At 33.8% G+C, this 26043-nt stretch overlaps 1 protein-coding gene across 2 annotated transcripts in view; it reads left to right on the top strand.

Moving 5' to 3' along the window:
• Positions 1-26043, top strand: part of NCKAP1 (NCK associated protein 1) — a 95741-nt gene that overhangs the window by 52228 nt on the left and 17470 nt on the right. For both annotated transcript variants that reach the window (XM_057551081.1, XM_007190372.2), the window contains exons 14-23: positions 1783-1864; positions 3516-3574; positions 9406-9551; positions 11607-11739; positions 16228-16347; positions 16996-17135; positions 18006-18137; positions 20456-20674; positions 20863-20993; positions 21230-21327. In XM_057551081.1, coding sequence (XP_057407064.1) covers positions 1783-1864; positions 3516-3574; positions 9406-9551; positions 11607-11739; positions 16228-16347; positions 16996-17135; positions 18006-18137; positions 20456-20674; positions 20863-20993; positions 21230-21327 — 1260 coding nt within the window. The remainder of the gene's footprint in view (positions 1-1782; positions 1865-3515; positions 3575-9405; positions 9552-11606; positions 11740-16227; positions 16348-16995; positions 17136-18005; positions 18138-20455; positions 20675-20862; positions 20994-21229; positions 21328-26043) is intronic.

Raw genomic sequence — 26043 nt, 5'->3', positions numbered from 1 at the left:
ATTGGATTTTCCTCTATTGATTTTTAGTCTTAGCTTTTTTTCATTTTTTTGCTTTCCATAGTTTCTTGATTCAATCTTTTTAATCTTAATATAGATTTCTTTTTATTTTTATTCCAAATAAATTGACTGTAAGGAAAATAATATTTCAGTGTTTTCATTTTAAAAAATCACAGATGTCTATAAGCTAACATATGTAAGCTAAGAGAGGAAGAGCAGCACGAATTCTCTTTATATTAAGACTACTCTAAAACTACTCATTTTCCACATAAATAACCGTACTTTGAAATCCGAATTTTCTTTCAAACTTACCTAAAAATGCAAATTAAAAAAAAATTGTTCATGTAATTGTTTGCCCTGGATTTTAGACAGCTTATAGTTTACTATCCTAAACTACTTTATTTCTTTTATCCACTAGATGGAGCTCATATGCTTCCTTTAATAATGTCTATTAAAAGGGGGAATAGAAAAGCTGATTTTATCCTTAGAGTGTTATTGCTTTGCTGCAGGTTTTTTTTGAATAGTTATTACTTACCAGATAAACCAAAGGCTACTGTGCTATCACAATCTAAAAAGTAAACCAGACTCCTGGTTTCATGGCATTTTGAAACTTACTATGACTAGTTGGATATTTATTAATAAATTTTACAGATTTATGTTAAAGTGTTAGAATTTTTAAGTCACCCCATGTCTTTTATATAAACTGGATTTTAACAATACTGAGAAAATTAATTTTTTATTTTTTCTGGGATTATAGTAATAGTAGTAGTAGCAGCAGCAATAATAATACTAATATTAATAATTGGCAAATTTATTGATAGTATATTACTTCTGTACAACAACTCTGTGACGGTAGGTATAGTGAAGAAAAAAGACCTTATGTAACTTGATCAGTATTTCACAGTTCATGAGTAATAGAGCCACTATTTGAACTCAAGTCTTAACTCAAATGTCTGAGCTTTTTACCACCCACTTCTGTTGTAAAGTATATGCATAGTGTTTTTAACCATTTGTTACAATTTAAATTTAGAACTAAAATTAACCTGTTAAAGTAGTTCATTGTAATAGGTATCAGTTTTTTTTAAATTGTGGTAAAATATACATAACATAAAAGTTACCATTTTAACCATTTTTAAGTGTACAGTATAGGACATTGTGTATATTTACATTGTTGTATAAGTCTTAATGTTTTGAAAATTGTTTATGCTTTTTGTGAGTTAAGCATCCACTTTTTAAAAAGTTTATCATTTAGCATCTACTTTACATGCAGTTATCAAATATTCACTTTTTTTAGCCAGTTTGAGAGGGCTTTTTTTTGGCCCTAATTTTGTTGAGGTAAAATTTATATATGATAAAAATCATCCATTTTTAGTGTACTGTTTGAATTTGGGCAACTGTATTCATTCATGTAACATCACCAGTCAAGATGTAGAGCATTTCCAACACTACAAGTTTTCTTCTGCACCTTTGTAGTTGATTCCCTCTCTAGACCCCCAGCAACCCCTTGTCTGCTTTTTGTCACCTTTTGCCTTTTAAAAAAGTTTTTCCTATAAATGAAATTGTCATGATATAATTTTTTGTTTTTCATTTCTTTCAATTAGCATAATGTTTTTGAGATTCATCCATGTTATTGTGTGTATCAACCTTCCATTCCAGAAAGGAATGTTTATTGCTGAAAAATATTCCATGCTATGGATATGCCAGTTTGTTTATCCATCTACCAGTTGATGGACCTATGAGCTTTTTCCCAGCTAGATGTTTTTATCATTATTTTTTGTTTTTCAGAATCTTTCTGTTTGCCCTGAAGATGAATCAATCATCATGTCCTCTTTTGTGAACACTATGACTTCTCTAAGTGTAAAACAAGGTAATAAGTCTTTTAAATAAAAACATATTTTCTTGTAATCAGGTTTCAAATTCGATTATTAAAGAGAGGATTTAGCAGTTAGTTTTTACAGAATTACTTACCTTATTTTTGGGCATGTTTAACCTGTTCTCTTTTGTTTTAACTTTGTTCATTCTGAAGCAAAGGTTTCCAAAATGGATGTGTGATGATTATAAAAATCATGAGACATATAGCTTAACATTTCTTATTATTCAGCAGGGGGGAAAAAGCATTTTGTAATATAAAAAAAAAAAATAAAGAAAAATGAGCACCCCACATCATAACAAAGTGCATATTTGGTCCAAGCATTACCTATGACAATAATGGATACCATCAATAAAATGGTTAATCTGGGCAGGCACTTTATATGTATTATCCTATTTAATCCTCATCAGTGTTAAAAAGCTGTTATTACTTTTATTTGACAGATTTGGAAACTTAAGGTTTGAGGGTTAACCTCTCAATTATTTAACATGGTTTGCCCACACTCTAACAGATGTTAAATAGTACAGTAGGATGTTAAGTTCAGGTCTGTCCATCTCAAAACTTGATGTCCTATAATAGACTGCCTCTCCATTAGTTGAATACTCTATTCCAGTAGACTGATAAGATGTTTTAGTTTTATAATATTTAAGTAAAAGGTATCAGAAACCTTGAAAATTTCTGAGTAATAAATTTATTTTAGTTTTATTAATCTTTATAGTTATCACACTTAAGTAATGAATCTACTGTAACCTTGCCTGGTGGTGTTTGGTTTATATAAAGTTATTTTGTGGAACTGCAGCGTGCTATCCAAAGTTTCTATTCACAGGATTCCTCATGCTCTATTTTAGGTCCTTTAAATTGACATGTAAGCAAAATGAGAGTCACAGGGTTTAGGAGAGAAGTCTGTACTTTACACTTCTCTTAGCATAACTGCCTCCTTTATCATCATCTTTATAGGATATGAAAATTATTTCGCTCTTACCTGTTAAATTATTTTTATTTTTAAATTGTAGTAAAATAAACATAGTATGAAATTTACTACCTTATCATTTTTAAGTGTACAGTTCAGTAGTGTTAAGTATACTCACATAGTTGTGCAATAAATATTCAGAACCTTTCATCTTGCAAAACTAAAACTCTATAAAATAACAATTCCCTGTTTTCCTTTCCCTCCAGCCCCTGGATCCACTATTCTACTTTATGTTTCTATGAGTTCGACTATTCTAGATACTTCACATAACTGAATTGTACAGTATTTGTCTTTTTTTGTCACTAACTTATTTTACTTAGCATAATGTCCTCAACATGTGATCCATGTTGTAGTATGTGACAGAATTTGTTCCCTTTTTAAGGCTAAATAATGTGCCATTTTGTGTTTATATCACATTTTGTTTATCCATTCATCTGTTGATGGACTTTTTGGTACTTCCACCTTTTGGCTGTTGTGAATAATGCTGCTGTAAACATTGGTGTACACATATCTTCCAGACCCTGCCTTTATTCTTTTGTATATATGTCCAGAAGTGGAATTGTCTTAGCTCTTAAATTTTAAAATGTGAATATAGGTATGTATAATTACATTATTACAAATTATATTAATTACAAATTAATTAGATTAATTTGCTTTGTAATCTTTTTCCTATTGTAGTTGAAGATGGGGAAGTATTTGATTTCAGAGGAATGAGATTAGACTGGTTTAGATTACAGGTAAGAATAATTTTCATTGTCATTCTGTTTTGTTATTGAATACCTTAGTTAACATGAAAACATAACTTAGTATGAAAAAAATATTCATTATTGTACACCTATTGAAAAGACTTCTTTTGTATAACTAACATAGTCTTTACTTCATGGAAGAAACTTTTATATTGAGGTATAATTGACATGAAGCGTTCTGTTAGTTTCAGGTATACAACATAATGATTCAATATATAAGTGTATTTTGAAATGATCACAGTAAGTCTAGTTAATATCCATTACCACATGTAGTTACAAAGTTTATTTTTTCTTGTGATGAGAACTTTTAGGATTTACTCTCATAGCAACTTTCAAATATATAATACAGTGTTATTAACGATAGCCACCATCCTATACATTACATACCCAGGACTTATTTATTTTGTAACTGGAAGTTTATATCTTTTGACTACCTTCACCCATTTCACCTACTCCTGACTCCCTGCCTCTGGCAACCACCAATCTGTTGTCTGTATCTGTGAGTTTGGGGTTTTTTTGGTTCATTTTATTTTGTTTTTTGTTATTTTAGATTCCACATATAAGTGAGATCATATGGTATTTGTCTTTCTCTGTCTGACTTCTTTCACTTAGCACAGTGCCTTCAAGGTCCATCCATGTTGTCACAAATAGCAGGATTTCCTTCCTTTTCTCATGGCTGAATAATATTCCATTGTGTGTGTGTGTGTGTGTGTGTGTGTCCCACAACTTTTTTATCCATTCATCCATCAGTGGACACTTAGGTTGTTTCCATGTTGTGGCTATTGTAAATGATGCTTCAGTGAACAAAGGGGTGTAGATATCTTTTTGCAGTAGTGTTTTCATTTTCTTCAGGTAAATACCCAGATATGGAATTGCTAGATCATATGTTAGTTCTATTTTCAATTTTTTCAGGAACCTCCATACTGTTTTCCATAATGGCTGCACCCATTTCCATTCCTACCAATGATGCACACGGATTTCCTTTTCTCCACATCCTCACCAACACTTGTTATTTATTGTCTTTTTGATAATAGCCATTGTAACAGGTGTGAGTTGATTATTAGTAATGTTGAACATCTTTTTATGTACCTGTTGGCCATCTGTATGTCTTCTTTGGGAAAAGATCTATTCATATCCTCTGCACTTTTTTAATTGATTTGTTTGGTTTTTTGCTATTGAGTTGTATATATAGAAGACACATTTTGTACTAGTTGTTAAATTTGGATAAATATATTTCTCACTTATACCAATATAAAAGTTTTTGAATACAGTATCATAATTTTTACATAACTAGCTTTTTGGGCCACGTAGTCTTTGTTAGAACTACTCTGCCATTGTAGTGTGAGAGCAGCTTTATTTAATATGTAAACAAATGGGCATAGCTGTGTTTCAATAAAACTATTTATAAAAGCAAGCAGCTGGCTCACAGACCATAGTTTACCATCCCCTGATCTAGTGCTAAAAGCTTCATTTTTCTGAAATGCAGAAATAAATGATACTAGACTTAAAAAGTTTTTATTCAATATATAACCATCACATAAATAGTTTTTAAGGACTTTTTAAAATTCAAGCCTGAAATTTTTGTATGTACTGTAAATTTAATGATAGAATTTAATTGCCCCTTAAATATTTCTAGTAATTATGGGGAAACTGTGGCATGGTATTTTCAATAACTGTATATTTAAAAATAATAATAATATGTTCTCATTATAAAAAGTCAAAGTATCCAAAGGTAAAGTAGAAAAGGAAAATTCACGCTTTTCCCAGTTTCATTCCCCAGAAATATTAACTTCTAATAATTGGCCTATGCAGTATCCTTTTAGGTGTTCAAACCTATAGATGAGGTTATACTGTATACTGTTCTGCAACATAAAAAAATTTAAAAGTGTTTTAATTAAAAGTGAAAATATAACCACTATGTGTTTGAGGAAGAGATTTCTAGATGAATACAGTCTCAGGAAGGACTCACAGAAAGAGCGTACTTTTCTGGCAGTCTGCTTAGTTCCCTGAGGTGCTTTTGCTTTTGTTAGGTTCTTTCCTTCCAATGTCAAAATATATAGGCACTTTTCTGTCTCTTGCTCTGTGTTCTACAGCAGCATATTTTTAGAAATTAAGATTTTATAAATTAAGCCACAGTTTTAAGTAACTTGCCTGAGACTGTAGAGCTGGTTAGTGGGAGATCAGGGAAAGAATACTTGAGATACCACCATCCCAAAATGTTTAATGTGTATATATTATAGGTTATTTTCTTCCAGTTAAAAATAAAGTTTAGAAATTAACATTTTCTTGTTTTAAAAAGTGCTATGAAACAATACATAAGCAGTGCTTATAGAATGAATGAAAATAGAAGTGGAATTACTCTGCCAAAGGATATACACATCAAAAATTTAAAGAGTCATTGTCACAAAGTTTGAACTGCTTTCAGTCTCTTACTCGTAGTTTGTGGGAGTGCCTAAACCAACATTTAGGTTCAGAGAATTTTAGAGATTTAGGTGCATTTCAAATTTACCCTTATTAAATACTTCCAGGATTCTTAAACTTATTCATTTGAAAAATTTACTTGAGAATTGTACCTTTGTCCAGTGCAGTCATACAGCAGAATATAAAGCATTTGAGTGAGCATTAGAGATATAGAATTGATATATCCCTCTGTGAGATTTTTAAATTTTCCTTAGCTTATAAATGCAACACTGTAATGACATTGCTATCTCTCTTCACATAGTCTTCCTTCTTTGTTTATCTCTGTATCCAAATTTCTTCTTTTTATAAGGACACTGATCATATTGGATTAGGGTCCACTTTAATGACCTCATTTTAACTTGATTACCTCTATAAAGACTCTTTACATTCTGGGGTATTAGGAATTATAATTTTGGGGGACATAATTCAACCCGTAACATTGCTCTTAACCAGGATTGTGACATACAGTCACTCAACCCCTTTCTATTGCATAATAGATTCTTATTTTTTAGTGATAATAGGTCAGAACATACCAAGGAGGGAAATAATGGGACATAAAACTAAGCCAGAGAAGTCTTAACTAGGAAAAGGGGGCAGAAGTGTGAGGTGGGAGGCAGTGTCCAGAATCTAGGAGGTTTGCAGAGATTATTAAGAGCAGGTCAACAGTGAGGGTTCTAAGACTACAGACTAGGCCATAGGATGCAGGAAATAAAATATTGACAGTAGTATTATATAATCTGTAGAAGAGTACAAATCCTCTTTTGGGTATTTTATAAACCTGGCTATGAAGACAAGGCACAAAACATGAAAAATTAAATAGCAGTTTAAAAATCTAAAAGCTTAATGTTAAAATATGCCACCGACAGAGTATGATTAACAATTAATTATAGTTTTCTTAGGAAGGAGAAAGTTTTTTTCAAGTTGGAGTTGCTAGTAATGGCTTTATAGAGAAAGCAATGTTTTAACCCAGACATTGAAAGATAGGTAGAATTTGAATAGGAAAATAGCTTACACAGGAAAGGGCAAGTAAAGAAACTTTTTAGTGTAAAGTATTACTACAAGAAGGAAAATATCAATATCTTCACAAAAGATATGAATGATCTGAGTTTGATCAGTGATGTGGTAGAAGGACAAGAGTTATTAGGTATAAGCATATGGCCAGAGAGAGATGTAGAGCTCTGTAGATATCACTTCTTGAGTGGAGCAGGGCTAGAAGGATAAACATTTGGGAGAATGTTATAATATGCTTTGTGCCTTCACTGGAGTCTTTGTAGTCTTAAAAGAAGAGTTCTCCTTCTCTACATGTATTCTCTGCCATTTTTTTCTGCTTCCTAAGGCATCTCATTCCACTGTGTCTCATTAGTCCCCTAAGCATCTTCAGTCACTCTTTCATTTAGCTTCTTCTCTTCTGCCTTCTAATTTACTTGGGTTGTTCAAATCTTAGACTTTTATTTAAACCAATTCTTTTTTAGTAATGTGTGTTTCTTCTTCCATTGTTGTCAGGCATTTCAAATGAGTGTTTTAAATCAAATTATCTCATTTTGTCACCATCTATTTCATCTGAATTTATTTTCACAGTGATATTTTAATTCAGAATTTTTAAAATGAGGCTCAGTTAATGGAAGTCTTTATTGAACTCATGGCCACTACTGGTTTCTCTTTATACTTTAAATCTGATGAAAGGTAAATTAAACTTCCATTAGACTTAGTTTGTGATGAATGTCCAGAATATATCTTGCCATTAGAGTATTGCCATCATATTCCTCATTCTCCCCCCTTTACTGGCAGACACAAACAACAAAATATAAAACTCTGCTTTGTGATGTGCCTGCCTCAGTGAATGGTAATTTCCTCCACGTAGAAGCTGAGGTTTCCCATTGTAGAAGCTGAGGTTTGATTTTTATCCTACTCAAAAGGCAATAATTATTTAGTCTCTTAATGTTTCATGGGTACTAGCAGAAGACATGGGGGTCTTGGATCAGAGACAAAGGACTTAATTCACTGCACAGGAAGTGGCATGAACATCAGTATATATACATCATTTTTCCCTTGCTTCCTTGTCTCGTGTGGGTAGTACAGAGAGGCCCAGATGAATGCTATGCATTGGTCATGTCTTGCAGCTAAGGAGGACTGAGTTTGAGGAACCCTCTGTTTTGTCATCAACAGTAAGCATACTTGCTCTTTGTTCCAGAGGGACACATTTCTTTATTTCTCAAGTTTGGTAGATGCAAATATAACCCCCAGAAATGGCCTGGATAGTGAGTGGTCTGGGCCTTGCGTTTGTAGGCACACATATGAGATTTATGAAGGAATGTCTCCCAAAAGCCAGAACCCTGGCCATCATCCATAATTCTCTGTTGCCTATCACATCTAGTCATTCCCAGATTAAACACTTTTGAACTGTACGACCCTAGACCATAGCATAATCCTGTCTGGATTATTGCCACCACTTCCTCCTAAAAGATCTCTGCCTTCTGTTCCCTTTCTGCCCACCCCTCTCTGTTTCCCCCTCCACAAAGAATAATCTTTCTAAACAATAATTAGCCATCACACAGAACCTTCGGTGGTTCACCGAAAAGTTTAAATTCTTTAACATGATATTCAAGGATCTGCAGGATCTGGTTGAATCTCTTCTTTCACCATTTCCTTTCTCTTCTCTGCACTCTAACCGCAGCCATAGTGAGCAGTGTTTTGTCCTGTAGGCACCCCTCCTATTCTTGTTCTCCACCCTTCTGAAATGTCCACCGTCCGTGGGCAGGTTTCACTTTCTGTGAGTTGGTACCTCTTTAGTGGAATTTCTTTTCCTCACAACCTATCCTGATGGTTTCGGTTAAGACCTATCGCCTTTTTGGTCAACCTACACTAATTTTACCATCTTCACAGTGGTTTTCTAGAATCCATCAGTTAATACAGTGTGTTATGTTATCCAGTTTTTAATGATTCAGTATAATCTAAAAGCTCCCTGAATCAACATGTGCAATACCTACTTTCATCTTACTGTTTCCTATGTATGTTTTCTCTTGAAATAGATTGAAAACCTCTTTTGGTAGGAACACCATGACAATTCGTTGTTTTATACTTTTGATATTGTAACTTCACTTATTTTGGGCATTCAAGATGAATGACCCATGTATTAGATTCTGTTTTATGGACAGTATTTCAGTTTATTTAAAGAAATTCTTGATAGGAATTTCAAGTTTGGGTCACTGTAGACAATTTTTAAAAGGTGATGTTGCTCACAATAAACTTTAAGTATTTTTCAGTAGTGGGTGTTTTTTTTTTTTTTCTTTCCCCCCTGTAGACTTGCTCTATACCTAAAGTCATTACCTAAACTACTTTTGTTTTTTGCTTTACTTTTACAGGCATATACTAGTGTCTCTAAGGCTTCACTTAGTCTTTCAGATCACAGAGAACTTGGAAAGATGATGAATACAATAATTTTTCACACAAAAATGGTAGATTCCTTGGTGGAAATGTTGGTGGAAACATCAGATCTCTCCATATTTTGGTATGTTGTAATTTTCTTTAAATCAGAATTTGAAATTTTTATTATCCAAAGGTATGTTTCTTGATTATTTTATGTTAGTGTTGTGCTTAGTACAGTTCAGTAGTAGACTCTTAAGAATAAACGGAATAGTGGACAACTTGCCAATAGAATGAAGTTTACCAAGTTGGGATTTTGTATCTATTTTTAATTCTCTATAAGAGCAACTCTTACTGATGTGAATTTATTTTTTACACTTTCTTTGAGGAGGTGAAAAGCAGTCACTTCAGATTGTGTCATTAGATTAAAGGGAAAAAGTTTTGGATCAGGGTCAAATAGAGCAAACATTGGAAATTAAATAGCACATAATTTCACTCTGCAGTATTAAGTTAAGACATTAGTATTATGATGATGTGGTGACTATTGCCTCCATTGTGCTCCACTCTCCTTTGCTTCTATCATATAGCTCTTTTGTTATACTTAGTACTTTACAACTCTTTTTCTCCCCCACATAATATGGTTCTTTTTAAAATTTATTTATTTATTTTTGGCTGCATTGGGTCTTTGTTGCTGTGCGCGGGCTTTCTCTAGTTGGGGCGAGCAGGGGCTACTCTTCGTTGTGGTGCGTGGGCTTTCCATTGCGGTGGCTTCTCTTGTTGCGGAGCACGCACTTTGGGTGCGCGGGCTTCAGTAGTTGTGGCGCATGGGCTTAGTTGCTCCGCAGCATGTGGGATCCTCCCAGACCAGGGCTCGAACCCGTGTCCTCAGCATTGGCAGGTGGATTCTTAACCACTGTGCCACCAGGGAATCCCCATAATATGGTTCTTGAAGATGGTCATGTTTTTGTTTCCTTAATGTCTAATATAGTAGGTACTTAATAAATATTTAAATGAATAAGTGAGCTTGATTGTAATAAAATTAATAAACAGTGGTGTCAGGACTCAAACTTAAGTATTCTTACTTCAGAGCTGTACAGTAACAACTCTGTTTCTGCTTCCTAACCTTTTTTCCTTTAGGGAAGCTGATGGGAATAGTCTAGTAGATTCCTTTAATTCTAAAATGCTGAGATAGTCTCAGTGGATAGTGATTGTTTCTTTGTATTGAATAACGATCATTATGAAAAGCTTCTCGTTGCTTTTATTTTTGGGGAAAAAAATCAATCTACAATGATTTTTGCAGTTTGTAGTATGGCTTTAATTAGCAGTGTTACAGAAGAAATCCAAATCGCCAGGCGGGGAAGACATAGGGATCTCTTAATGCAACTCATGAAACACAATTATCACATAACAAGTTTGTAAGAATTTTAAGGATTATTTGGTACCCTATCCTATTGTCTGACACAAAGGCTACCTTGGAAAGAAAACGGAACATTTTACGTTTAGGTATTTTTGAGCTACAGAAAGGTTCCTATTGCAAAAGAAGGATACAGCAATCAGAAATTCCTCTTCTCTTTCTGGGAAATAAAGGCACTTTGAATAATGTTTAAAATTTGCAAATTTTCAGTCATTTAATTAATTTTTATCCATATTTTCTCTTAACCACATTCTTACTTTGTCATATCTAAGGTAAAGACATGTTTACTACTTCTGTTTGTCTTCATTATTCCAAGATGTACTATATTTTATCACCTCACATTCTTTTAGATTTAACATCTCTTAAATCCGGAAGTAATTTAAAATTGATGGTGTGTCATTGTTTAATTGACAATGTTTTTCTTTCTTAGTGGTACATAAAATAATGGTGTTTCTTAAAATTGATAGTGACTTAGCTTTGATAAAATTTGATGATGTAAGATTTGAATATCGTATATTCATATGCCATGGATATGGTTTATCTTCTCTTTTAATTTTTTTATTTAAAAATGTGTTAATGTTATATAAATAGTATTTTTATTACTCTGAAATGATTATTGGTGTGTAAGAGACAACTCTTTGGAAAAATAACTTTTCTCTTCCTAAGAGAATAAATGCTACAGTTGGTAATTTTTGCTCACTTGAATCAAATTAAATTAATTATAAGGTACTGTTTCATAAAATTTTAACTATAAAAAATGTGATTCTAATTTTTGTTTCCTTATAGTTTTTATAGTCGTGCTTTTGAGAAGATGTTTCAACAATGTTTGGAATTACCCTCTCAGTCAAGATACTCAATTGCATTCCCACTACTTTGCACTCATTTTATGAGTTGCACACATGAACTGTGTCCAGAAGAGGTAATTTCAGAGTAGTATTGCGATTTATATGGTATGCAGAATAAACTACTCTAAACATAAAGCTGACCAAATGTTCACAAAGACTCACAAAGTTCTAATTATCTAATCTAGCTGCCCACTTAATGCATCTCTATGCAGAATCAGAAGAATGCTTGAATAGATATATGATATAGACATAATATCTATTTGAATGATCAGATAAATATACATACATGTTTATAAGAACATATCATAAAGTCACTTGGAATTACCTTTATTAAAATAAATAGTGAGTCAGGTATTAATATTTATGGTAAAGTTATATAGTGATTGATTTTTGAATGCTTAGTTTTCCTCTGAAACGCTCATTGAAAAGACTTGAAAGTTGTAGAGATTACTGACTAAACATAAACATTTCAAAGAGGAATTTCACTGACTTGTCAATATAATTGATACAGTAAGCAAAATCCAGATTTGCTGGTATTTGTAATATATTCACATATAGGCACACACAGTTACTGAGTAATTGAACTACTCAGTTTTACAGATACCAAGTATCTATCAAAAATGTACTCAGTATTTCTTCTAATCTTTCAAGAAGAAATATCACTTTGTGAGTATGGTAAGAATATATATTAAAATTAAATAGTATTTTAAAAAATAATTTAACTTAGTCTTGAATCCCTTTACTTAGAGCTGCAGAACTTGTAGAAAAGAAACTTACAAATAGCAGCATTATTATTATCTTTAAGCATTAGGTAGTATCTATTGCAGATTGTTTTTCAGCATTCCATTGGAAGCAGACTCAGACAGAAATTAGCCTGCAGGAAGTTTATTAGGGAGTGCTTTTAAGATTAATACCTGTGAGGATATAATACCACCAATTTTAATAGATTTGTAGATTTTTTACAATTAAAAGATTTTTCCCCCCAATCATGACACCTAAGATATACTGTCAGTTTTTCCTCACCATCATCCTTCCCATTAATTACACATCAAGTCCTCTTAATTTTATTTGTGTGGTATATTGTAGTTCAGCTTTTCAATGTTTTTCATCTGTACTGCTAAATAATTTTTCTTCCTTCAATATCTGCCTTAAAGACTAACACAATGCCACCAGAGTGCCTCTTTCCTTCTTAAAGAACCATCAGTGGTTCTCCATTGCATATGGAGAAAGTAAAAATTTAAAATTGTCAACAATTTGATCTCTACCCCCATTCTTTTTTTTCTTTTGTTTTTTTTTCTTTAAGAAAAATACATATATAAACATAAAAATGTCATTTTAAGTATTTTAAAATGTATAGTTCAGTGACATTAATTACCTTTACATTGTTGTGCAACCTCACCACTGTTCATTTCTAAAACTTTCATCACCCCAACCAGAGACTCTGTATACCCTTAAGCAATAGCTCCCCATCCTTCAGCATTCCATTGGAATGGTATACTCCAGTCTGCTTTCTGTCTCTATGAATTTGCCTCTTCTAGAGAGTTCATATAAGTGGAATCATACAGTGTTTGTCCCTTTGTGTCTGGCCTATTTCATTTAATGTACTGTTTCAAGTCTCATCCGTGTTATAGATATATCAGAACTTTCTTTTTATGAATGATAATAATCCATTGTATGTATATATCACATTTTGTTTATCCACTATATACTCACAGTCTTCTGCTTTCCACTCCCTACTGTAACTATCCCACCTTAGGTAAACTGTACTAATTTACTAGTCTACTTTTTGGCATCTTAGAGGCTTTTTCCTCATACGTAAAATTCATTTCACTACACCTCTACCTGTCGTACTCTTACTTTTTCTTCAATGATCAGCTTAAATCCACCTCCTCCAAAAAGGTTTTCAGCATTGCTCCAGGTAAAATCTGTCCCTCCTTTACCATATTTTCATAGCACTTTCATCATTATTTTATCTATCGTCATCTAACCCGTAGCATTTATTTTAATGTTTCTACCTCATTTTGTTGGTAAAGTTATGGTTCCCTAATGGGGTAAGACTCAATTCTTACCAAATAATTACAACAGGTAATTAATAGTGTGTTTATATTTATATAGAACCATAGAATTTATACAGCATTTCTCATCTTATGTTGCATTTGATTATTACAACAAAGTAACAGCATAATCAGAACTACTGATAATTTCTGGTGGACTGATGTTTTTTTTCTCCCTATATTCATATAGCTAGTAAGTGGTACTATTCTGTTTTTCATTTAGCTAACTTGTTAAAGCCTGTTATATTCCAGCTGTGCCTTCTTAAACCTGTGATTGAAAGGATGCAAAGACACAGTCTTTACCCTAGACAAATCCGTGATCTGATGATCTGTGTTGTGGTAGAAATATACATGGGGCACTCTGGGAACGTTGAGGGAATTCATCTAAGGGTGATGAGGGAATTCACCTAAGGGTGAGGATAGAGTAAGTTGGTGTGCACAGTTAATAGTTCTCAGTGCAATCTTGCTTTGTAATTTTAGTTTTAGCCATTCATCTCATTTAGATCAGAAAGGTTATAGAAAAGGCCTCTAGAACAACTTCTTAATGCTGAGGCTTTATTTTAAGCTGTAGTTCTTACAGTGAATTTGAAGAAAGATGGTACCTTTTGAACTAGATTTGAAATTCACACCCTCCTGGGTCAGCAGGATTCCCAGATAATGGTAGCCAGTACTAATGAGAAACTAATTATCGTGTTGCTATAACTGTACCATCCAGTAGAGTAGTTCACTCATCTTTTCCAGTTTCATTGTTTAAAAATCTTCCATATGCTAATGTCTCCTAAATCTATATCTGCAGCTCACACCTTTCCCTTCGAGTTAGATTTTCTCTGTATCCTGCTGCAACTTAGGTATTTTTAACCATCTGAAGTGTAACATGTCCAGAATAGAAATACTGATTTTCCACATACACCCCAACTTGAAACCTTTCTGTTTTTGGCTCTGCCTTTATATATGTTTATGTATTCAGACTCCTGCCTCTTCTCACCCTTGAACAAGCCACATCATCTTTTGCCTGGATGATTGTTATTGTCTCCTAAGTGGTCTCTTTGCTTCTGCCATTATCCTCTGTTCTCAGCACAGAGCCAGAGTTAAGAAATCTTAGTACTGTTTTCTTTCCAGTCTTAGCATTTTTGAGCCATTGAAGAGAAGTAGTGAAATCAGATCTGTATTTTAAATAAGTTAGTCTAGTAAGTTTGAAGCAATGCTAGTTCAGTGTTCTTTTTTTCCGGAAGAAGGGATAGCAAGGGATATGTTTTATCTTTCAGGAGTCAGAGTCTGGTTAAATAAAACACAAATGTTTATAATTTGAAATTTTTCCTTAAATAAAGTGAACCATTATTTAATTGTATCTGGTCTGTAGATCCCTTTAGGTTTTGCGTCCTATTCAAGTTTTAAAGGGCATTTTAAATAAAATACATTATAAGGTAGCATGGTACATCTAGAAAGTTATTTTACATGTTTAAGTATTTTTATATTCTTTTATATTATCTTACATTTATTTCAGCATAGAAATAATGTTTGTAATGTCTGCATATGTTTGTTATATAATTATGGAAGATCAGGGAAAGAACACTTATAAAAATCTGTCTCCAAAAACTAACACAACATTTTAAATCAACTATACTCCAATAGAAATTTTTTAAAAAGCTGTCTCTTTGTAAGTATTGCACATGTATAGTGCAAAGTTGTACAGCATTATATACTCAACATTCCAGTTACCATTGACAAGAAAAACCCATTAAACTATTGCAACACCCACCAAAACTCAAATGATACAGAATTCTGTAGCTAGAGATAGATTGATTTGAGTGAGTGTATGTATCTACATATACGTATATAATCTCCCAAACGTTAGATATAATATTCTTTTTTTCCCCTGTTGTGTTCAGAAAATGCATTCATGGTCAGCTTTTTTTTCTCTTCTGGGATAGGGAGTTTGATTTTAGAGAGTTGAATGCCTTGTGAATTTGTTTGTTTTACTGAGTTGATTTCTAATGATTTTATTTAAATATTTTAACATTTCTTTTCTGTTTATACACTACAAAATTCTATGTTTTCAAGATTTTTATGTATATATATATATATATATATATATACACACACACACACACATGTGTGTGTGTATAATCAGGTGAGATCAGAAAATATAACTCTAAATCTGATCTTTCATATTGTGTGTTTGATATTTTATTATTTAAGAACTGGATATAGGACATTGGAATTTGAAAATTAACAGTTTTTCATGTTAAGGAAGACACTGGTCCTTTCAGATTCCTTGAAATCATAATTGTATAATCACCAGGTACTTATTTTATGTCAGTTGTGTGCAAATACAATATGGTAGGTTAGTTGTTAAAAGAGATAAAAGAAATCTATAACATCTCCCATCCTCACTCCTTATTGTAGAATAGACTTGAACCTTATTTTCCATGTTTATTTAAAAAGTGTTTTAATTCAAACTACTTTCTTATAGTTTTTATTATTGTTGTTACTGTTTTGCTTTAACAGAGACATCATATTGGAGATCGCAGTCTTTCCTTATGTAATATGTTCCTCGATGAAATGGCCAAACAAGCTAGAAATCTCATCACTGATATTTGCACGGAACAGTGTACTCTTAGTGACCAGGTGATAATTTAAATGTTTCCTTACAGATAGGAAAATTGTGTAGGAAGGCAAGAAAATGATCTCTTAGCTAGTTTTTTTTTTTTTCCTTTTTTAAATTTTATTCTCACACTCTCAGTAAATCTCATTACGTTGTGAAGCTCCATTATTAGGTTTTTTTAAAAATTCCCTCCGTCCTTAGGATTACAGTTTAAAATTGAGCTTCTAGCTTGGCATTCAAGTCCCTTCCTAAGGTAGCTCAAACCGCTCTAACCTGTACTTTATACTCCACTACCTAGTCATTCTAACTAGATTCTGAACACATCATGTCCTATCATAGTCTTGGTCTTCATAGGCCATTTTCCTTTCAGTAAAATGTTCTTTCTTATGCCTCATTTGCCTGGTATTTTTTAACTTGTCCTTTAACTGTAGCTTTGATTATAACTACCTCTATGAAGTGTTTCTTCACACAAGATTTACCCGTTTCTGTTTTTCACCAAGCTGAGTGGGCTCTCCAAGCTGGCTAGGTAAACTCTATATCTCACTTATTACCTCTCTTCTTAGTGCTAGCATGATATTTGCCACATAGTCTGGATTTAGCTAAGGTTTGTTTCAGTAGTTAATGTTTTCAAAGTAATTGGTTTGTATGATTTCATTTCTTTTTAAATTCAGTTGCTGCCCAAGCATTGTGCCAAAACCATCAGTCAAGCAGTGAATAAGAAGTCAAAAAAACAGACTGGTAAGAAAGGGGAACCTGAAAGGGAAAAACCAGGAGTTGAGAGCATGAGGAAAAACAGGCTGGTAGTGACCAAGTAAGCCATCCACTATTATTGTATCTTTTTGTTACAGGTAGAGGAGTTTTTTTTCATTTTTTTGTATGGCATTAGTACTGAGGAAATGCTGGTAATTGTAAATTCTTCATTTCCCAGTTGTTAATTATTTTGACCTTTGTGAACTTGATTAGCCAGTTAGTGCTTATTTCATCTCAAAATACATATTTTGGATTTTTGAAGAAAATACATGTAATAGATGTCATTTGTCTTTATATGTTGAATATTGAAGGCCAAGAATCTGTCTAAAGATTTGGGGGGGTATACTATAAGCAGTCTATGATTTTCAGTTTATTTAAAATCAGATGTCTGACACTACTTTGGCATCTTGTCATATATTAGAAAATACTTGATGTCCTTTTTTTTTAATGGGTATATTAGACTAGATAGCATTCAGTGCTGTTTGTTTGTTTGTAGGGGAGGTATAGATGAGCAATAATAGGTGAATATTTTTTGTTTAAAGTAAATTGCCTACTTCCTTGCTTCCTATGTTGAGCAAGCTATTGGCCATTTTGTAGACAGCTTTCTTCCTCCAGAACAGAAAGTACAGCAGGAGTTGGAAATGATTCTTTATGAGTGCAGAATAAGCTCTTTCTTGTATATTAAGTCAATATAGTCATCATCTGAATGAAGAAACAAATGAATGATGCTATCCTTAGAAAATTGCTCTCAAAGGTTAGTGATACCCTTAGAGATTTTGAACTTGTCAGTTCAGATCTTAAGAGAGAAAAAATCAATTTTGCAGTTATTATTCCCAAATAAAGTCTGATATGTTTATAAAATTAATTTTGTATTGCTGTGATGAAATGCTAAAAAAAATTTTTAATTTACTGTTCAATAATATTTTTTCAGCCTTGATAAATTGCACACTGCACTTTCTGAGTTGTGTTTCTCTATAAATTATGTACCAAACATGGTGGTTTGGGAACATACCTTTACCCCACGAGAATATTTGACTTCTCATCTGGAAATCCGCTTTACTAAGTAAGAAAGAGTATAAACTGTTTTTGTTTGTTGGTTTAGTTAATGAGTTTGTTATATTTATTCTTCATATCTATGCAATGTTTACTTTTATGAGGGAAAGCATTAGTAGAAATCGTATATAAATGGTATATAAATTAGTAGAAACGGTAGTACAAAAAATAATGAACTGGGAAGTATAAAGAATAGTGAACTGGGAATTACTTAAATTACCCAGATTCTTATCCCATATTTATTAACTAGTTGCAACACTGGACAAGCCAGTTAATCTATGTGAGTCTTAACTTCCTTGTAAGAAAAAGGGAGAAGATTGGAGCAAATCAGTGTACTTCAGTGGGCAGGTGGCAACCCAGTAGGATCATGAAATCAGTTTAGAAGGTTGTAATCAATATTTGAAGGAAGAAAGAAGAGGGAGGGAAGTAAAGAAGGAAGAAGAAATAGGAAAAAAAATCAGTGCATTGCATGTAGTAAGTAGAAATACTGCTTCATGAAACTGTTTATATATGTGTGTAGTGTGTTGTGATGCTAGATACATATCTTATAGTGGATCACAGTCAAATGTGTGAAAACCTCAGGACTAGATGAACACTTAAGTCTTGTGAATTCCAACGTATGCTGTTATGCCAGTAGAATTCTAGACTCTTAAGGCGCTCAATTCTAATTACTTTTATAAGTTATATATATGTTTCTTGAAATGATATTTTATGTAACAAGTCAGAAATCTTTTAATTTTGTAAATATTGCTTCAGCCTTTTTCTAAAATTACACACTTATTTATTAAAGAAAATATTGATTCAACATGTTTTTCTTGAAGGCCTTAAGGCAATTTATGAAACAAAATTTTGCAAAAGGTTTTTCAAAAAGTTTGGCAAAAGGTTGTAGTCACTAACAAGTGTTTGTGCCATATGCATAACATTGTGTTTGTTAAGTACTATGAGTAGTAATGAAACGGTATAAAGCTTAGAGCTTCGACAATTATAGAACAAAATAGAATATTTAAATGGGCAGTAAATTGAGTGTTAAGTCATCAGCTGAGAAGAGTCCGGTGTTGAGCAAAGACTATTTTTTGCTCTTCTTTAGTAAGGTAGGCATCCTGAGAGTGAAACCCAGACTGCTCCAGTATTTAGACCGAAGGGACATTATGCCTTTTGGTATTTATGGCTCTCAACTGGGTGGGGTAGGGAGTGGTGGGTGGAAGGTAGGGTTCAGTTTACAGCTCCCTTGTTTTCCTTCTGTAAACAGTCTGGTCCGTTAATCCAAGGAGAAGCAGATGTTCTTTTTACCAAACATCTACTTAGTGATCAGGATCAAGGCAAGGCTATATAAACTTGTTTACCTGGGAAAGATTTTTATGCCAGGACAAATAGCTTGTGAGTATTAGTTTGTTGATTTTTGCTGATCACTTGAGCACAATCTTAGGACTTAGGGGCTGTGTACAAGGATAGCAGTTTTTGTCTTGAGTTGTTCTTCTGGGACTGTTACTAGTGATGGGGTTTGTCTGGTGTCTTTAAGGATTCATCCTTACAAATACAAGTCTAAGATCTTTGTAAATCTAATGCTCAGGGAGTTTTAAAGAAGGTGGCTAATGTGGGAAAAGATCGTTTAGGAAAGTATTTTCAATATTTGTTTCCTTTTAGGCTTATACAGTTTCTTGGGATATAAACCAAACAGATCTGTGTTTTATGTGGTGTGAGTGATTATTGTACAATAAAGCTTTTGTTGTTGTTGCCATGCTTTGTCATGCATTTTGTTGAGAGGTAGCACTAAGTCATGCAGATGTGGGGTCAAATCCTAGACCCACCACTTCCAAACAAAGTGACCTTGAGCAGTTTACTTGAATTCTGCACCTTAGTGGTTTTTTTTCCCCCTCTATGCAATGGTGGTGATAACTGCATAGTAGGGTTATTAAATATGAAGACTGTAGGTAATATATATAAAGCCTAAAAAACTACTGGCACATAACAGTGCCAAAGGAATTCAGGCTATGGACTAAATAGTCCACTGTACTTGCTGGAGACAACATATCATGTTAAAGGAATTTTTTAAACCTCTTTATTCTTAAATCATTTTTATTACTGATGCCCTTAGTATTTTTTTTTAATCACTTGCATTCCCATTTCATTATACCTTTTAGGTATATATTCTTTTTTAAAGTTGTTTCTGTGAGATAAACGTAGTAGTAATTTCATGAATTTGTAACAAAGTGTATTTAAAATTTCATTGCTTATTTAATATTAGAGATCAGTAGATTGAATGGCCTGTTTATATAGATACAACAATTAGAACTTTTTAATTCGTTTTTTACCCGCCCCCCACCCCAGGTCAATTGTTGGAATGACTATGTATAATCAAGCCACACAGGAAATTGCAAAACCATCAGAGCTTCTAACAAGCGTAAGAGCATACATGACTGTACTCCAGTCAATAGAAAACTATGTGCAAATTGATATTACAAGAGTATTTAATAATGTGCTTCTTCAACAAACACAACATTTAGACAGTCATGGAGAGCCAACCATTACAAGTCTGTACACAAATTGGTAAGGAACATATTTAGAAATTTGGAGTGATATAAAGTTTCTTTGTAATGAATGAGTTATGAAAGTTTTTTTTTAATGGATAATTGCTCATTCATATTATTAGTCAACTTTAAAATTATATGCAGGAATGTATACCATAATAAATTTTGAATTAATATCTCCATTTGTAAATTTACTTTTCGCCTTAGGTATCTGGAAACTTTGTTAAGACAAGTCAGCAATGGTCATATAGCTTATTTCCCTGCAATGAAAGCATTTGTGAACTTACCTACGGAAAATGAATTAACATTTAACGCAGAGGAATATTCTGACATATCAGGTGAATAATACTCTGACATGTTTTAGAGAATGAAGAAAGCTTGATTCTTTTGGTTTTGCTTCTGTTATTACTATTTTCATTCAATTATATGGATAATCATACATTGTATCTTAGACTTAGCTTTGCATTTGTGTTCTTATTTATTCTACTGACTTTTCTTAGGGTTTTCCATTAATAATTTGCTTCTTAAAATGTTTGCTCTGTCAAAGTATAAAATTAATTCCATTTCCTTTCAGAAATGAGGTCGTTATCAGAACTGCTAGGCCCATATGGTATGAAGTTCCTAAGTGAAAGCCTTATGTGGCATATTTCATCACAAGTTGCTGAACTTAAGGTAATATAGTCTTTATTGATTTTAGCTTTAAAACATTTCAAGAATATGAGCAGCAAGCCTAGAAGCCTCAGGGAACAAATTTCTCATCTTTAATTTACTTTCTTGTGTTCCTTTCAGTAAGAGATAATAGAAGAATTATGGTCCAGTAATTTAGCTTTTGCCAACTATTTTTTATTTCAGACTGAATAAGCAGATTCTTCTAGAACTGTTTGTATTTTTAGTGCTTCTTTGCCATTTAATATGGTGGGTTGAGTACTATGATGTGATAATAAAAACTAGTCTATTCATATCTATGAGAATTCAAGGTATCTGATGTCCTTAACAGTGCTGCAAGGCCCCTAGAGGATCTGGCCTTCCACTTTTTCTCACCTTTTACACTCCTCCATCCTGGCTGGCCTACTTGCTATTGTGTCATCTCAAAATACTCTTCACTAAGATACTGTCTTAGCTTGTCTTCTCATGACATTCATGTATTTTCAATTATCAGAATATCCCTCCTTGACCACACTTTTAAAAATAGCAACCATTACTTTTTATTCTTTTTATCCAGCTTTATTTGTATTTTACTGGTGACCTTCCATATCATGCATCTTATGTCACTCACAAGAATAAAAACTCAATTATAAACTCTCTTAAAACCTTGATGCTAAATTAGTATCCAGCACATAGTAGTGCTTGGTAAATATCTGTTGGATTCAAAAATAAAAATAGGTAGCTTTCCTTACTCTTTACTTTGTTCTAGGACTTTTCTAAGCTCTTTATGTATTTTTTATTAACTCCTTTAAATCCTTAAGACTGGTATTGTCCCTATTTTACAAATTAGAAAAGTGAGACCAGGGGCTTCCCTGGTGGCGCAGTGGTTGAGAATCTGCCTGCCAATGCAGGGGACGCGGGTTCGAGCCCTGGTCTGGGAGGATCCCACATACTGCGGAGCGGCTGGGCCCGTGAGCCACAATTGCTGAGCCTGCACGTCTGGAGCCTGTGCTCCGCAGCGAGAGGCAGTGATAGTGAGAGGCCCACGCACCGCGATGAGGGGTGGCCCCCGCTTGCCACAACTAGAGAAAGCCCTTGCACAGAAACGAAGACCCAACACAGCCATAAATAAATAAATAAATAAATAAAATAAAAATTGAAAAAAAAAGGGAAAAAACTTGAAAAAAAAAAAGTGAGACCAGGAAAGGTTAAGTAACTTGTCCAGGCTCACATGCTAATAAGTGGTGAAACTTTTAATTTGAATCTGTATAGTCTATCTGGCTCCAGAGCTTATACTAGTACCCTACTACACTGTCTTGAGAAATGCAAGAGATCTTAGCAGTCAGCTAACCCACCCTTATCTGATGCCGGAATACACATTTTTCTAGGTGGATGATTTGGTCTTCTTGAAAATGAGACAGTGTTATCAATTACTGCATATCTCTAGTTATGTTAATATCTAAATACTAATTTTTTTTTTTTAAATTAATAGCTACTTTATTTATTTAATTTATTTATTTATTTATGGCTGTGTTGGGTCTTCGTTTCTGTGCGAGGGCTTTCTCTAGTTGTGGCAAGCGGGGGCCACTCCTCATCGCTGTGCGCGGGCCTTTCACTATCGCGGCCCCTCCCGTTGCAGGGCACAGGCTCCAGATGCGCAGGCTCAGTAGTTGTGGCTCACGGGCCCAGTTGCTCCGCGGCATGTGGGATCTTCCCAGACCAGGGCTCGAACACGTGTTCCCTGCATTAGCAGGCAGATTCTCAACCACTGCGCCACCAGGGAAGCCCCTAAATACTAATTTTTGATTGGTCCTCATTCTTACATCAAGAGGTAGAGACAGCCTCTAACAAGATGACCCTTCACATATTTAAAAACTTTCGTTGGTATTACCTTTCTCTTCCCTAGGTGAAGTATATTCATATTTAGTCTCACTCTCTTCTGTTACAAATTCTATCTTATTGGTGTCACTTTTAGAGGCTGGTGCCCTGAACTGAGAATAAACTTCAGCTAGAGATCTGAGTAGTGAGGGTGTACCTACTTACCCTGGACACCATACTTACTGATACAGTTTAAGATAGCATCAGCACTTTACATAGCTATACCATGCTGTTTTCAACTTGGAATCAGGTGCCTTTTTTTCCCTTCCCCCTTCCTCCTTCTCCTTTCATCCTTTCCCCTTCCTTCTTCCCCCCCCCTCTTTTGTTTTCATATACAGACTTGAACCAGGCTTTCTACATCTTATATTTTGTGTGATTTCGTTTTTTAGACCTTTATTGTTGTTCCTTTAATAATTTATCTTGTTAGATATTGTTCATTATTTCTGGATATTTTTTTAGTTCAGATTTTGTCATAGTTTTTCAGTAATCCTTTTATAAACTTAACTGTCTTAGCTATGTCCTTAAGTATCAATGTTATCAAATACATTCCTGTTCTTTAAAAGAAATGGAAGGAGCTTATGTTTTAACATTTCTCTTTTGTATCTTGGAGTGACCATATTTTCTTTCTCAGATATTAAAATTTAATTTAAAGTTGATGTGATAATAGTATAGTGTTGACTTCTTTTTTAATACTATGAGTTTTCTGACTCTAGTGTTATTTCTTGGCTGGATTCTTTTTCAAATATTTGGTAATATTAAACCTGAGTTAAAAAGCTAGACAAAAGAAACTTTTTGTGTAGGAGCTTAGATTTATTATCTTTGGAGATATATGGGTGTGAATTAGCTTGGGTTTCTCATTGAATGTAGTATACCCCAAAACCAAGATGGTTTAGGATACTAAAACTTTTTTTTCTCTAAAACTTTTGATTTTAGTAATCTGTGTGATTTTCCTTACTTAACTTTTCTTTTTACCTTCATAAAAACTTGCCTATTTTATTAATGATTTAATGTTACTTGTAAGGCTTTTAGAAAATCACATGATTATGTTTTGGTATTTAGGGGCTTTTTATTTTTATTTTTTTGCTTCTCAAACACTAAATCCTGATTTAGTTGAGTATTTTTCAGAAGGCTTCTTCATGGGGTCAACGATAAATATGAAAGCTTTACATTTCTAGCATTGTGCCCATTATCATTTAGATTTCTGCAAAACAAAGCTAGTCCTGAGGATTTAGTTTTCTGGAATTGCACAGTGCTTTACAGTGGTTTTCTTAGATATCCTTCTTAATAATCCCAAGTTGTAGTTCAGATTTCTCTGAATTTATTTTATTTTTTTTAAATTAATTAATTTATTTATTTTGGCTGCGTTGGATCTTCATTGCTATGCGTGGGCTTTCTCTAGTTGTGGCGAGCGGGGGGCTACTCTTCATTGCAGTGCGCGGGCTACTCTTTGTTGCAGTGCACGGGCTTCTCGTTGTCGTGGCTTCTCTTATTGCAGAGCATGGGCTCTAGGCACGCGGGCTTCAGTAGTTGTGGCTCGCGGGCTTAGTTGCTCCGCGGCATGTGGGAACTTTCCTGACCAGGGATCGAACCCATGTCCCCTGCATTGGCAAGCAGATTCGTAACCACTGAGCCACCAGGGAAGTCCCTCTGAATTTAACTATTTGTATATTATTAAGAACTGGAGGTGTTATTTATGACTTTTGTATTCTCAGCCTCTGTGTACTGAGGCATACTTCAACGTGTATTCTGATAATTTATTCCATAAGAAATCTTACGATCATAATATAATGGTGTTTCATATAGACAACTTCAGTGTGTTTTATACGGTTCAGTGTGTTTTATATCTCATTGAGATAAATCTCCCGAAGTACGTGTCTATCGGTGCTGATGCTAATTGCTTTGCATTTTTCAGTGTCCTATAAAATTACTTTCCTTAGAATAATCAAATTTATGAAATTACAGAAGTAAAATAACATACAGATTGCTGCTTCCAATTCTGGTAGGCTAGGTTATTTAGATCAACTTTTCGCTTAAGGACAACTTTTTTTGAAATGTATATATATACATATACATATATATATATATATATATATATATATATATATATATATGTATATAAAGAAAAATTTTTCTAAAGAAGAGCTAAAAAGGCAGTGAGGTGTTTATTTCTAGGCTAAAATCAAGGAAAGCACTGGAAGCCACTGTGCTGATGTGAGGACATTCGCTGATCCAGAAGTAACATTTGTTAAGATTCAGCTGAGTCTTGGTGGTCTTGTGGGGAGCAAGGGGCTCCGTAATCAAAACCCAAAGACTGCCCAAAGTAGGAGTGGAAAGGAATTCTGCTTAAATTCCCTTTCACCCTCTTTACATAGATACCCCAAAGAGTTATACCTTCAGGGTAACAGTGAACTGGAAATGATTCACCCCCCACCCCCCAGGATTTGCAGCCCTGTTTGTGTTACTCTCTTTGTCTTGAATCTCAAGTCTTGAATGTGGATTAAAAGTGGTCCTAGATTAGTAGTGCCCCAAGGTGCTTGGCAGAAGCCAATAAAAATCCTCTCTGGAGAAAGGTATCTTCATCCTAGGATTCAAATGATTCCTGCAAATAATTTTTCACATGCAGTCAGCTCCAGCTGAAGAGTGGAAGTCTGTTGGAGATTAGGGGAGGGAGGAGGGACGAGGTCTAATACATCTGGCTGGCTACAGTGATTCTTAGGTCGTTCTCCCTTTCTCTCCGGCCACCTTCTGTTCCTGATGTTCCTGAATGTAGAGTCCTCCTTGTCAGCATCACTTCTTAAGACGGTGAGGAGAAGTTGGGTGTGTAACAACTACCCCCCCCCCCCACATTACAGACATGTAATAACC

The sequence above is a fragment of the Balaenoptera acutorostrata genome, chromosome 8 (genome assembly GCF_949987535.1).
Source record: "Balaenoptera acutorostrata chromosome 8, mBalAcu1.1, whole genome shotgun sequence".
NCBI lineage: Eukaryota > Metazoa > Chordata > Mammalia > Artiodactyla > Balaenopteridae > Balaenoptera > Balaenoptera acutorostrata.
Note: the sequence above shows the minus strand (reverse complement) of the source record. Positions and strands in the feature narration are given on the sequence as shown.